Source organism: Triturus cristatus, chromosome 6 (genome assembly GCF_964204655.1).
Source record: "Triturus cristatus chromosome 6, aTriCri1.1, whole genome shotgun sequence".
In the NCBI taxonomy this organism is placed as follows: domain Eukaryota; kingdom Metazoa; phylum Chordata; class Amphibia; order Caudata; family Salamandridae; genus Triturus; species Triturus cristatus.
In genome coordinates this window covers 1,239,354,005-1,239,368,661 of record NC_140589.1, presented here as the reverse complement: position 1 = coordinate 1,239,368,661, position 14,657 = coordinate 1,239,354,005, and the positions used below count along the sequence as shown (strand labels likewise).

At 43.6% G+C, this 14,657-nt stretch overlaps 1 protein-coding gene across 1 annotated transcript in view; it reads left to right on the top strand.

Annotated features, from left to right (window-relative positions):
• FH (fumarate hydratase) overlaps positions 1–14,657 on the top strand; it is a 375,622-nt gene that overhangs the window by 80,780 nt on the left and 280,185 nt on the right. Inside the window, exons 2-3 of the mRNA XM_085612182.1 lie at positions 9,587–9,721; positions 10,711–10,821. Coding sequence (XP_085468308.1) covers positions 9,587–9,721; positions 10,711–10,821 — 246 coding nt within the window. The remainder of the gene's footprint in view (positions 1–9,586; positions 9,722–10,710; positions 10,822–14,657) is intronic.

Here is a 14,657-nt window from a genome sequence, read left to right as displayed (position 1 = left end):
ACAGCAAAATCGGTTCTCTCGGTCTTCCAAGTGAGATTGCAATTCTATGTTCTGTTCTTTTAGTTCTATCACTTCCCTGCTGACTTTTTCGTGTTCCTCCTCCTTGGCGTCACCGAAATCTCCAGTGCTAACACTCTGTGACTCAGATCAGTTGTCTTGCTTGCTATCTTTTAGAAAGTTTGCATTGTCACCACGTAGGGCCGCAAAGTCATCCCAGAGTTTGCAGAAGAAGTCTTTCATGAAGGATCTAGTTATGGGTGCATCAGTAACCCCCTAGTTGAAGGTTGTTTGGTGGGAGTCATTTTTCTTGGGCCCCTCTAGCTCTACCTCAGAGTGATTTGTCTTTCTTTGACCAGGCTTTTGGTTAGTGTCTCTTGTTCTTATGTGCTAGCATAGTAGACTCAGGGTGTGTCGAAGGAACTGGCGAGAGGTCGGGTAGACGAGGGAGCAATCTGTTGAGAGGAACAGGGGTATGGCAGGCTTGTAGAGTCTGGTACCGAAGCTGATAGGATAAACATCTACTCAGCCACCAACCTTGCCGCGCCCCTGAGAATAACTTTAAAGTACTAGGGTAAACCATTTAGTTAGTGCTTCCCTCCCCTCCATGCTCTGTTTAATGTAAAGAGCTATCTCGAGTTATGGGAGTGTTTGAGGGAGGGAAAGAAAAGTAACGTGACTGCATAGCTGGTTATTAAAATGCAAAAGTTACTTTGACAGAGAGAGAACATGGCAAGTTATGCAACACATATTAAATACCCAAACAAGGCAATTTGGAATGGATAAATATGGTTGACCCCAGTTCACTTGATATTTCTATCATTTAAAAAAATTTAAACTGTCTTTCGCATCATTGTGTGCTGTGCATGCAGAAATATTTTAGCATTCTTTTATACAGTTCTACACTCAAGTGACAGTCTTCTGTTTCCTAGACTGAAAACTTTTCAAATCCCTTTAGAGTTCCAGTTTCAACAGAAAAGTCAGTAATCGCTCATTTTATCTCTTTCCAAATGCTGTAAGTCTTAAACAGGTCTAAATCTTCTACATCTTTGGGATATTCTGCCCTGTTGTCCAACAGAGAAGCTCCCACATGTCATAGATCAGTATGAAAGGTTTGTCTAGGACTACAATATCCTCTTCCAGATGACAAACCCACTTTGTCTCCAGTCTCCCTGGCAATACAGCTTTGAAAACCAACCAATTAGTTTTTGGATCTCACACATATCACTAATTTCCTTTTAAGGAATTACTTGTGATGCTGTACATTTTATGTCCGACCACTGCATGAAGTGAGTTAATTCAGCTCAAGCATTTCACATCCTTTGTGTCAGGAACTGTCTCTTTCCAAGAAACGTAGATAAATTCTGGTGTGTATCACATGCATAGTTGAGAAGCTTTTGCAAGCACCAGATATTGGCCATTTTGAAGTCACATGAAATACTGACAAGGGGTCTAGGCACACATTACTGCCGTGCAGCTTTGGACAGTGACCTATCAATTATATAGACAATGACATGATTAAGTCTCTTCTCAAGGCATTAATCCATTTACAGTTCAGCTACTTAATTTCATCAGTGCTGGGGGAAATGGTTAGTGCCACAGGTTTTATTGGTTTACTAAACATAATCGTGAACCATTACTGTATCTGTGCTCAATGGTGTAACATCACTGGTTGTTACAGGTGACTAGGCTGATATTCCTCACCGTATCTGAATTGCTAGACCTTTAAAGATGTAGACCACAAAGATTAAAACGCATTTAGTTCAATCTTACTTATTATATTTTTATTGCTTTCAAAGTTAATACAGCAATTTGGCCCACATATAAGAACTGTGTCAAAGCTGTCTTTTATCAGTCATAAGAACTTTAAACTTCTTCCAACGTATTTGTTAACCATTAAGAACACAGACCTTTGAAGCAATCCATCCAGCACATTTTTCCTTTTCCAGTGCTTCCTGCCTCAACACATCTTAAGGTTTTGCTTATGTAATGATAGACTTTAACTAGATGCCTAGTATCTGTACTCTAGCCTTTGCATCCGTGTTTCCGAAAAAAGTATTGTCTTGTTTTCTATAATGTCTAAAAAGTTGTAACAGAGACCTATAAACTACTGTTAAAGCAATACAATTGTAGCTCACGCAGTTACACACCATTACAGCAAATGGAGGGTAAGTATTAGGCAAAAACGGGGCGATCGCTGAGGAACGTGTGACTTCTGACGTTCTTTCCCCTATGACAACATGATATTCCTTAGGTTGTGTTCATTCGGATCTTTCGACCCCGTGATGTTTGAAAATAGGGCCCTGTTTTCATTAGCACATGTAGTATTTAGGTAGGGATATGCCCAGCCCTGAAGAAGGCCTCTGAGCCATGTGGTTAACTCTACAGACCGAAACCTGTTGGCAAGTGATGAAGAGTTACAAGTCCTAATACTCTTGGGACATTCCTTTCTCCGTTTTAACCTTACCAAAGGTACCCGCATCCATGAGAAGAAACATCTTTCGGCGTATGCTTAAGATAGTTTTATAACTCTTGATCCCTTCTTATACCCAGTATTTTTTTTAAGAACTCCCTCCATAAGGAAGTTTAGTCCATCCAGGCAGTACTATCTTTGCAGGACAAGTTAGTTAACCATGATGAAGGGAAACAGCCTTTATACCACACTGTGCCTTAACAGCGTGGTCCGAACCAAAAATGCATCTTTACAACACATTTCTTTACTGTGCAAGTCGCATCTACGAGTTGCCTGAAGAAAAGCTTTATTGGATTGTTGTTGGACTTTAACTCCAACAATTTCCTTACTGTTGCACAGACTGGAGTTGGAATAGTAAATTATACTTTTCTAATTCCAGTGCTCTCCTTAAGGCAAGTTGTCTCCTTTTTAATCCTACCTCATTGGACCACTGAATAAAAGTTGATTTGGCCCCCTGGAGATAGTTTTATCCAACCCTCTCTTTGCACTCAGCACCTCATAACATCACTCATCTTGAAAATACCTCCGCTCCGCAAGGGAGTTGTAGCCCACACCTAGGATCTTGCAGTCCAAGTGTGAGAGAACCCAATGATGAAGCATGTCACCTTTGGGTGAGTGAGGGTTCTTGTCCTGAAAGGAAGTCCTCCCTTACAGCTCCTTCTCATACACACATACAATTGCATATAGGACACTATATAGATGTACTGCAGTTTCTTGGTTTTATTTCTAGTTTATTACCAGACGTATCTATTGTGAGTTGCAGGTTGTACATATGCCATGGTAGTCTTTAACCAGGTGATTTTTTGTAACATAACTGTAGCCTTCGCATCATTGCTTCTGGAATATTTATTGTGCTGGTTTCTAAAACATTGTATAAATGAGACCCATCATTCACTTTTAAACCAGTAAATTGTTGTAGACACATCCACAATTTCCCTTTCTCTCTCTCTCTCTCTCTCTCTCTCTCTCTCTCTCTCTATCTCTATCTCTTCCCCCCTCTCTGTCTATCTCTTCCCCCCTCTCTGTCTCTCTCTCTCTCTCTCTATCTCTTCCCCCCCTCTCTGTCTCTCTCTCTATCTCTTCCCCCTCTCTGTCTCTCTCTCTCTATCTCTCTCTCTCTTCCCCCCTCTCTGTCTCTCTCTCTTTATCTCTCTCTCTCTTCCCCCCTCTCTGTCTCTCTCTCTCTTCCCCCCTCTCTGTCTCTCTCTCTCTTCCCCCCCTCTCTGTCTCTCTCTCTCTTCCCCCCTCTCTGTCTCTCTCTCTCTTCCCCCCCTCTCTGTCTCTCTCTCTCTTCCCCCCTCTCTGTCTCTCTTTCTCTTCCCCCCTCTCTGTCTCTCTCTCTTCCCCCCTCTCTGTCTCTCTCTTCCCCCCTCTCTGTCTCTCTCTCTCTTCCCCCCTCTCTGTCTCTCTTTCTTTTCCCCCCTCTCTGTCTCGCTCTGTCTTCCCCCCTCTCTGTCTCTCTCTTCCCCCCCTCTCTGTCTCTCTCTCTCTTCCCCCCTCTCTGTCTCTCTCTCTCTTCCCCCCCTCTCTGTCTCTCTCTCTCTTCCCCCCCTCTGTCTCGCTTTCTCTCCCCCCCCCTCTCTGTCTCTCTTTCTCTTCCCCCCTCTCTGTCTCTCTTTCTCTTCCCCCCTCTCTGTCTCTCTCTCTCTCTTCCCCCCCTCTCTGTCTCTCTCTCTCTTCCCCCCTCTCTGTCTCTCTTTCTCTTCCCCCCTCTCTGTCTCTCTCTATCTCTCTCTCTATCTCTTCCCCCCTCTCTGTCCCTCTCTCTCTCTTCCCCCTCTCTCTCTCTCTCTATCTCTTCCCCCTCTGTCTCTCTCTATCTCTCTTTCTCTTCCCCCTCTCTGTCTCTCTCTCTTCCCCCCCTCTCTGTCTCTATCTCTTCCCCCCTCTGTCTCTCTCTATCTCTCTTTCTCTTCCCCCTCTCTGTCTCTCTCTCTTCCCCCCCTCTCTGTCTCTTTCTCTTCCCCCCTCTGTCTCTTTCTCTTCCCCCCCTCTCTGTCTCTCTTTCTCTTCCCCCCCTCTCTGTCTCTCTTTCTCTTCCCCCCTCTCTGTCTCTCTTTCTCTTCCCCCCTCTCTGTCTCTCTCTCTCTTCCCCCCCCTCTCTGTCTCTCTCTCTCTCTTCCCCCCCTCTCTGTCTCTCTCTCTCTCTCTTCCCCCCTCTCTGTCTCTCTTTCTCTCTCTCTCTCTCTCTCTCTCTCTCTTTCTCTTCCCCCCTCTCTGTCTCTCTTCCCCCCCCTCTCTGTCTCTCTTTCTCTTCCCCCCCCCTCTCTGTCTCTCTTTCTCTTCCCCCCCCCCTCTCTGTCTCTCTTTCTCTCCCCCCCCTCTCTGTCTCTCTTTCTCTTCCCCCCCCTCTCTGTCTCTCTCTCTTTCTCTTCCCCCCTCTCTTTCTCTCTCTTTCTCTCTCTTTCTCTCTCTTTCTCTCTCTCTTTCTCTCTCTCTCTCTCTTTCTCTCTCTTTCTCTCTCTCTTTCTCTTTCTCTCTCTCTCTCTTTCTCTTCCCCCTCTCTCTCTCTCTGTCACTCGCTCTATTCCTCTTAATACAGTATCACTGATCTTTCTCTTGTCCCCATTTTTAAGAAAAAGTACTGAAATTGAAAACAAACGATATCAGTAGGTTTAAATTTGGAGCATTGTGTTAGTGTAAGGATCGGGGGAAAGGTTAGGTGTTGGTTAGGTGTTGTTACTAGGCGTTGGCTTTAGGTCAACATCAGTCTTTGACTCAAGCCTCAAGAGTTGGCATTCGTGGTTAGGCTATGTTTAGGATGATATTTAAGGTTAAGCTAAAGTTCAAGGTTTAGAAAGGGCATTATATTTAGGTTTAACCTTGGTTCATTAACTTAGTTTTTCTTTCTCTGCCTGTCTGGAATACATTTTAAGAATTGCACTCATAATCACTGTAATCATGCTTCAAGTATTTAAATCTCACAATTGTGTTTTCAATGTTATTCTTTTTGGCTTTAGATTAAAGCATTAGCACTACAGCCCCAAATTTACACGTGTGCGTAATATCATTCATTTTGCTACATTGGCAGGTCCTTTACCTGAATACACGTAATTCTCCCTTACAGAACCCCTTTAAGAGGCCCACAGGACATGCCTGGCTACTTGGCGCAACTGGGGTGGTTGAGGCCTTTTACTCCTGATGTTCTTCGGCCTGACCTATTTTGGATCCAGAGAAACTGGACCAAGTAAATCTTCTGCATGTGACTGTTCGTGGTAACTGTGGGCTTGCAGTCAAAGGCTCACTCGGGGAGGAAGTGTAGATACAGGAGAGTGAACATGACTCTTAACTCAAAGTGCACATAGTACTAAAAATAAATCAATATTTTTGATAAGAAAAAATATTTTATTTCTAACTCTACACATTCAAATGAATGACGAAATTCATGAGCAACAACACAATCCCCGTGATGTCGGGCTTTAGGAGTTGTCAGTCAAATCCCTGTCCCATCCTTTTCCTCATAACGTGGTCAGGGTTATTTCCCATTCACTGGTGGCAGCATCCAGGGAATGCTCAGTAATAGGCCCTACTCAAGAGTTCCCCAGTGACTCTTTAGGAATTAGACAAAAGTGTCTATGGTACTGCAGCACCATCAGCAGCGAGTCCCCCAGGGCCCCACAGGCCCAGTTCTTTCTTACTCACTCCGGCAGTATGGAAGCGTTCAGAGGTGCAGGGAGTGCAATTTCTGTGGGCTCTCAAGCCTGATCCTGTTCAACGAAGTGGGAATGCTCGTAGTACACGCAGCAGCACCCGGCAGGTGCAAGGTCTCGCCTTCTAGCAGCGCTTCTGCCTTGTCCCACCAATCGGAGCTGCTCCCGCTCTACAAAGACATGGTGAGTCGTTCTTCCCCTCGTGGCGGGGTACGGAGGTGGCAAAAGGGGGGGGGATTTAATCCTCCATCTCCCGACAACGTCTGACTGCGCCCTTCACTGTCCCCAGGGGAATCGATCAGTTGCAGGTCTTGGTGTGCCGGCTTTACCCGCCGGTCACAGCCGCTGTCTTCTATCTGAGCAATAACCCGAACTTCTGGCAGAGTTGGAACTGGCAGCCCCTTCTGGCATACGGGGTTGCCATGGTACATCCTTGTCTAGATGCAAACTTTTCTGGTGCACGTGCCCTCACCACGGCGGCCCCTCCTAGCATACGAGGGTCGCCAAAGCGGTCCTGCACACAGGCAATGACCTGATTGGTGCACAGCCTTTCTGTTACACCTCGCTGAGGAAGTCATCTAGGTAGGGCTACCACTGGGCCGCGCTTCCTCCAGCACTCTCCTCTTCCTCATAGGGCACACTGGTCTTAGCAAGCTGGCTGGCGCTCTAGGCTCCAGGGCAAGTGATCTTCGTTTTTCCTGTGTGATATCCCCTCACCCAGCTGGGAGACTAGCAGGCCTTTGCCCCCAGACCTGGTCACAGGCAGAAGTCTTTCAGAGCTTCCCCTTCTCTCACAGCCCATCTGGCTGCTTGGCAGGTGACACACTTTGGGTCTCAACCTCCCCTCTTGTAGACCATTTCCAAACACCACATGTGACTTAGGGTATGAGTCATTGAAGTTTTATGTTGGGGTTCTATTTCATTTGAAGTATTCATTTTTCCTGTTCTTGTTCCCTCTTGAAACACTGTCTAGTACATCAGGAAAGACTCCAAAGTTGATCGAGCTACAACCTAGTTAATGGGAGTGACTAGAGTTCACACCTGGAGTCAGAACAACATATGCATCAAAAGGTTAACCCTGAGCTGCCAGCACTACTCTTTATGATACCCTTATCAGCCCCATCTCCCTCCTGAGATGTGTCCGGGCCCCTTCCTTGTCATCTATCACTGAATCAAAGAGCACCTTTTTTTAAGTGTAAAGGGAGGAGTTTCTTCCTCCCTTCAGGGTGTGTCCCACCCAATCTGAGTCTGCAGCAAACAAATCTAGCTGAGGGGATTCCTTTCCTCATGTCTTCACCAGGCAGGCCTGGGCTTCCCAAAATAGAACCAGGGTCCTCCAGGTAGTGTACCATTGCAGACATGCTTGCACTTAGTGTACATTCACAGCCACACGTATGGTCCAGCACTGTTACCTCCATGCATTGTGCCATTAAAGACAGACCTACATTCAGGACACACATTTAGTCTATGCGCACTGTTTGGTACTGTAACTTTTCTGTATTGTACTAGGGTGTGCTATTTGAAAGCACACACACTGCTGGCACACACTCTCCATGCGCACACTGCAAAGCACTTCACCCTTCTTGTATTGTTACTTCATGCCAGGACACACACACCCAACACATGATTCCATTGAGCATGCACTGCACAGCACTACATCTCTCATGTATTTTCCACAGGCAAAGGGTGAGTTAAGCACACAGCAGTGCAACTTGTTAAAAGGTGAGGGAGCCTGTACGTCTCACTTCAGTGGCACAGCGTATAGAGGACCTATTCACTAATACTGATCACCAGATGGTATGCTGCCACTACCGTGCTTGTGCTGCATAGCTGTTTGTGAAGGCAGTTCCTTTCCACCACTATGAGGGTAGCTCTTTGGGTGCCCCTCCCGGTCCAACAAGACTACAATCCATGAGACAGGAAAATGTCATGGCACACACATATGATCCATGTTTGCCTATGACAAAAAAATATGTGCTAAGGATTAAGACACTACAGTTGGGCCCTCAGGGCAGGGGTACACGTCTTTGAGCATGCAGAAGACTTTACTGTCCAACCATCCCGAAACCTGAAGTTCATGCACTAGACTATTTTTAATGTGTGAAATCCATTCATTAACTTTCTAAAGAACTCATACAATGCCATTTTTGGTCATTCATTAACCTTTGCTGTTTGGTATAACATTACAGCCATTACTGAGTGTGGTGTAAAACTACAATCTACACTGAGGGGAGCACAAATTGTGGACTGCATGTACCATAATGCAAAGGAGCACACTTTTCTTGGATGTGATGTAGTGTATGGCCATACCCTTTTCCCTGCTCAAACTGATTTTCATGACCTCCTTTACCATTTAGCTCACATTCCTAATGTTCCCTTTTGAAAAATTTCGTTCTGGCCCATTGATTACTCTTCATCTGGCCCAAGCTGGAGATTCCGCCTAGAGTATGAAGATTCCGGCCCGGAACGGAGAGTACGGCTGGAGCCTGATATTTTGCCCCGACTGCGGACGTAAAGATACGACTCGTAAATTACCTCTGTCAATACCAAAAGTCGTATTATACTTTTGTCTGTTTGCCTTTGTGAATTGGGCCCTAAGAATTATTTTATCGCTCTTTTCACTTGCCAAAAATAAATTCAACATTCAGCCTGAAACCTTGGGTACAGGGAGAGACCCAAGAGTAAGGCTCTCGGAGGTTCAAATGGGCAATGCAGGAGCATAAAAAAAAAATTGGAGTGCAAGTAATCCTTTAAATTCTTTTTTTTTTTTTTTTTTTTTTTTACTTGTGGTGGGGGACCAGTGGAAAAAATAGAATTTTAAGGGGCTGAGATATTTCCAATCTCATAGGCCTCGGTATATTCTCATTTATGTTCATACTGTGATGTGAAAAGTAGTGGTTCATGCTCCATGGGTTGCTGCTATGGCACAAGGTTTATTTGACAGCATTTGCTGTTTTATTGGTTTGGTACTGGTGGAAATGAAATCTGCTTTTTATAGAAATTATCTAAGTCCTTCAAGTTATTGCCTGACAGTTTCCATGTTTATTTAATTAACCTCTGTTATCTTTCGTATGTCCAGTTACACTCATGTATTGCATGATTCTCTTAATGGCTCTAAAAAAACTTTCAGACAGAGCATAGTAGATAAATACTTTTTTGTTCGGAAATTCGAAGCCGATAAAGGGTAGAAAACTGTGAAAAGCAAAAGGCGTGCAGTTGTCTAGAGGTAGTGCATGTTTTCAGCAAAACCTAAACCTGTCAAACTATTAAAGGTGACTTTAAAAAAAAAAAAAAATGTGCACCGGGTGGCTCGTGACGTCTTCTGCATTTTGTTTTTAGATTGGAGCATTCAGTGCTTGTTTATTAAATGGGAATGCTTCAGCCCTTCTTGTACTGTAAGATACTTCACTTTCATTTGTTTTCTCTACAATAAAGGACTAATGCTTGAGAATGTTATTTTCTGCAGGCAAGTGCTGGTCCCTTCAGAGTGGAGTATGATACCTTTGGGGAACTCAAAGTGCCGAATGACAAATATTATGGAGCTCAGACTGTTCGATCTACAATGAACTTCAAAATCGGAGGGGTGACGGAAAGGATGCCAGTAAGTAACTCTTTATCTATAGTATGTGCGTGCACGTGCGTAACGAAGCTTGAGGGGGCCCCCTTCCAGGTAAATGGTGACCCCGCCCCTTCCGGATTTAATCCGGAGCTCTCACTTGAAACAACGCCATTATTAGGCCTTTAACTATAGTGTGGCGCCATCTTGTGGCCGCTTGCTGTGGTGCCAAAGGCAGCTTCATACAAATGCCTGGGCTACTTTCTGCTCCTCGTGCCGTTGTGTTTGTACTTTAACTCAGTTCAAAAGGGCTGTTGGGATATGGTGGGACGAGATCCACCAACTACCAGCCTGCTTAGCTGAAGAACACAGAACACATGCTTGCTGCATGCAGTTGGAGTGTGACTGGGGCATCGCCCTCCTTCCACATGTTGTGTGCATGTTCTAAACCTGCAGTTTCACCTGTACAACAGCCGGTATAAGCACCAGTCCTCGCACGTGCACAGGCCGCCTTCTGATCCCTCCCTCCTATGCTGAATGAATCAGACTTGCTTGTTTCCTTGCCTTGAGTTATTTTGCTGCACTCTACAAAAAGTATCTTACTGATTAGTGTACAGGACAGTGCTCGGCATGTTCATAACTGTTCCTTGTCAGTTGTACTGAGTTCAAATTCCATATCATTCCCGTACCCCTCAAAAATAATAGACTGAACCCAGAGCTCATTTGTATTTTGGTTCTGCTCAATGCCTTTTTGGGGGTTGGAAAAAGGAATTCAAAATATATTGTGCCCCCCCCCCCCGTGCGTAAACAGAACGTGGCCGTTTTAGCTAGGAGCTGCCCTTAGCATCTGGGTTCTGGCGCGAATTTTGGGTTTTGATGTTATTCCTCCACCGCACGGCACACACCAGACTATTGAGCTGCCCCTTCAAGGCAGCCAGGTTCGCTGCAGGGCTTTTATGTGCTGTTGACCTTTAATCTGTGGAATACACACACGTGAATGCATGTTTCTGAACACAAGCGGTTTATCATTGCAGATTCCAGTCATAAAAGCTTTTGGCATCTTGAAGCGAGCAGCTGCTGACGTAAACCAGGATTATGGTTTGGACCCCAAGATTGCCAATGCAATAATTCAGGCTGCAGAAGAGGTAGGAGGAATAATTTAACTCACAGCACTAACATTTTAAGCATGTGCACAGAAAGGTCAGAGTACATTGCTCCAAGAATGTGCTAAGCACTTAACGCTGGTAGTTGTGTATTGTACATTTCCTACACTCAACCACACTTTGAGCTTACCTTGGGGGGTGATTAGATTCTGAAGGACAATAGTAACAATAATGCAATTGGAAGGCTTGAAGCACCTTTCTGCTTAAGCGGGTACCCATCCACCTCATAAAAGAAACGGAAATTAATAGCACTCCTAGAAAAGGCGAGGGCGAACCCAAACTTGATGGCACTTGTGCATAAAAGGGTTTTATGCTCCGAAACAACAAAGATCTATTTTTTTCCCTTTGTATTGGATTAGCATCTGCTGTGGTGCAAAAAATGTGGCCACCAGGTGTTATTGAGCAACCTACGTGAACACCTAGTGAAGAGATCCTCCAGCAGAATAGAACTCCTCCTAGGCTGTATTAGTGGTGTCTAGTGACATGCCAGATTTTGTATTCCCACTACATTTTAAAGGTCCAACAGTAGATATTATGAGCCCCAAACATGAAACAAACCTTTTCCGAGAAAGGAAAAGCTGGCAGGTGTGTATTAGGGGTGCTAAGACGCTTGTTACAGTTCCCTCCCATCTGCAGGTGATATAGCAGAGCTCCAACGGGAACCCCCCCCCCCCCCCCCCCCGAATCAGTGTGCACACCTTTTTTTTAATAATGAATTCGAATTGATTGTGTACCATTCTTATATAAGAGGAGAACACAAATTATCACCATTCTTCCAAAATCAGAATAGAATGAGAGTGAAAGTTGGATCATCCCTAAACTATTTGTTAAAATAAGACCTTAACTGCGTTTTTAGTAGGTTCACAGCTCGATGTATTTGTTTGAAATATCATCTTTGCTGAGCCATGTAGAGCTCCCTGCATATTTGTCTGCAAGATGGCTTCAAATCAGATCCCTGGATTTTACCATCTCTCACCTACAAAAGATCAGATGGGTCCCCCCGACCCAATTACTAGGATTTTTATGAATTACTTTTCCATGCATTCATATTTATGGAGCGAGTGGTGGCCCCTCTGGAGCAAGTGCTGGCTTGGATTCAGCATTTCTTCTATAGATCAGAAAACAACGTTCTAGTTGCTGCTTTGGTATCTTTTGAATTCTGCCAGGATGGAACTTGTACAAAGTCAAACTGCAAGCAGACTTTCCACCAGTGTGCAACAGCAAGTGAAAAAATCCTTCTGTGGCTGTTTCAGTGTGGTCTAAACGAGATTTATTCATTTGGAAAATGGGTGTCCTCACTAACGTAAAAGAGACTCCCTGTTTAGGTCACAACACAGTTATAAGAATTTCTCTCAGCTAAACTCCTAGTAGTAGTGGGATAAACAGCAGGCAGTTCCTCAAATAAATGAGTCTTAAGTGCTGCCAGTACTTTTAATAAAATGCGGAACCAATTTACAAGAATAGAGAAAAATGTAATGAGCAAGAAGACACCAAATGATCAAAATCGAATTAGGGAATCAGATATATGGATTTTTAAAAACATTTTCAGACATAAAACGTGCCCACAAATTCCAAAGTGTCATTCAGAAGCCATAGTCTGGTGTTGACTAGGACCTAGATGCGATTTCAAGCCAAATTCAATGTACCTGTGGTTAGGTGGGCCAAGTAGGTCACACCGTATTTGTCAGAGACCACTGCAATCTAAGCGGAGAGCTCTCTATGATAAAGTATAGGCAAAAGTTAAAGGTTTAAAAAAAAAAAAGTTTGAAAAAATGTATTCTAATATTTTTAGGTTGAATGTTAATGTAAATTAATTTGATATATCTATTTTAAATGTAGATTAATTTGTTTAAATGCTGCAGTATTAACTGTTAGTGTAAAAATATTATTCATTGAAATGTATTACATTTAGATATTTTTTTAGATGTATTCTAAAAAAACTAAAATGTGTATTTTATCTTCTGTATTAAAAGTTAGTAAAACGTATATATAAAATTAATCTAATTTAAAAAAAATTGCAACAAAATAGTGACATTTAGTTTTAAATTCGAAAAAACATTAAATTATATTAAAATATTTATAATTTTTTACTATTAAAATATATATTTATCTCTATATTTCCATCAAAAAAGAGAAACGCAGAGCCTGATAATGGAGTAAAATCACACGTTTGTTCCTCAAGTGAAAGTGGCTGCAACCCTGTGTCCTCTTATCCTTACGTGTTTAGGGCATTGGGCCTTGGTCACAGGCGAGTAAAATTGCAATCACGGGAGAGTGCTTTAGTTCATATGCCCACGTGGTTGATGTCATCTTCCTACTGATCCCAAGATGCATCAGTGTTGTTGTTTGAAGGTCCATACATGCGGTGCCATGATAATCCTGCTATGTAACATCTGAATCACCACAGTATGAAATACACTATTCTTGATGCATCTTGTTTCAATTCAAATAAAGTGCCCACGTGCATGTAGATTTAAAAAAGCACAAATATCTTGTCACACAAAAAATCCGGAATTGTCCAAGAGAGGTCGGTACCTCTCCCTTTCTCACCTCGTATCCAGAAATTCCAGGCAAATACATTTAGTCGGGTAAGTGGCAAGTGGGTCATGCCCTCGAAAATGTCACCATATCGCAGCAAAAACCCCATCAGGGGGGCCCCCAACCCTGCAGGCTGGCTTCTGCTTTGAACAGGAATGGAGATCCTGTCGCAATAATCCACCAAAAAAGAGAAATTTAGAGCCCGATTCCGGGGTGATATATATATATAATTTTTAAAAGTTTAAATAATTTTAACATTATTTCCTATTGGGCTTTAAGACCCTACCTGCATTATTTTCTAGGGGATAGTGTTGCAGTGCCTGTGATTAAGCATGTGTGGTGCTGGACTTCACCTCGGAGCTGGAGTACATTTACTGTTTTGAGTCCTTTTTCGCCATAGTAAACATTGAAGTGCAGTTTGTAAATAGGAAGGGGCTTACTCTTTGTGGATGGATACATGTGTCTTTCCAAACCTCTATCTTAACCCTCCTTACTCTTACCAAAATCCCTCCGCTTTAGTCATAAATAATCCCCATTTTCCATCCACTCCCCCATCCCTCCAACATTTACTATTCAAACATATACATATGTGTGCGCAGATCTCTGCACAGAGAAAGACATGAGAAGCAAAGGCTTTAGGATGTAGGAGCCTTATTTCATAGGATAACTCACTAGTGATTGGTTGGTTTCCACAAACTTGGCACACTAAAATTCCTTAAAAAAACACCACCTATTTTTTGCGGTGGTACTTTTACCTTATTGACTTACTGTACACGCTATCCCAATTACACCATTCCTTGGTGTCCTAAAATTTCTGTGAAGGGGAATAATTTGGTTCCCCTTCAGCATCCTCCAAGCCCACTCATACCAGCCCTGAACACCCCTCTCCATATGAAAGCTAAACACCTCCATTCTCGTCACCCATTTATTACCCCCTCTGGCAAGTGATTCAGGATGTCTTCGTGAAGCCTTCCTCCATAAGTGATTTGCATTATTTGGATTACTGAATGCCAGCCTGTCTTTGTGTGGCTAAGTTGTCAAACTGCATCTAACTTCTTTGCAGAAGTGTCTGCTAAGCACAGTGTCGGTGCCAAATCCTTCAATCCAGTTGTCTTGCTTCACTGATGTAATGCGCACAGCGTGGGAGTGTGGGAAGGTGGGGGGAGGGGTGGTATCAGTGGGGCAGAAATCCTCTTTTTTGTGGCAGATAACCATTTTACAGGAAGTTCACTTCTAACCTAGTTCTCTGGTGTTGGAGAGAAATATAAGCAGCCTACCTT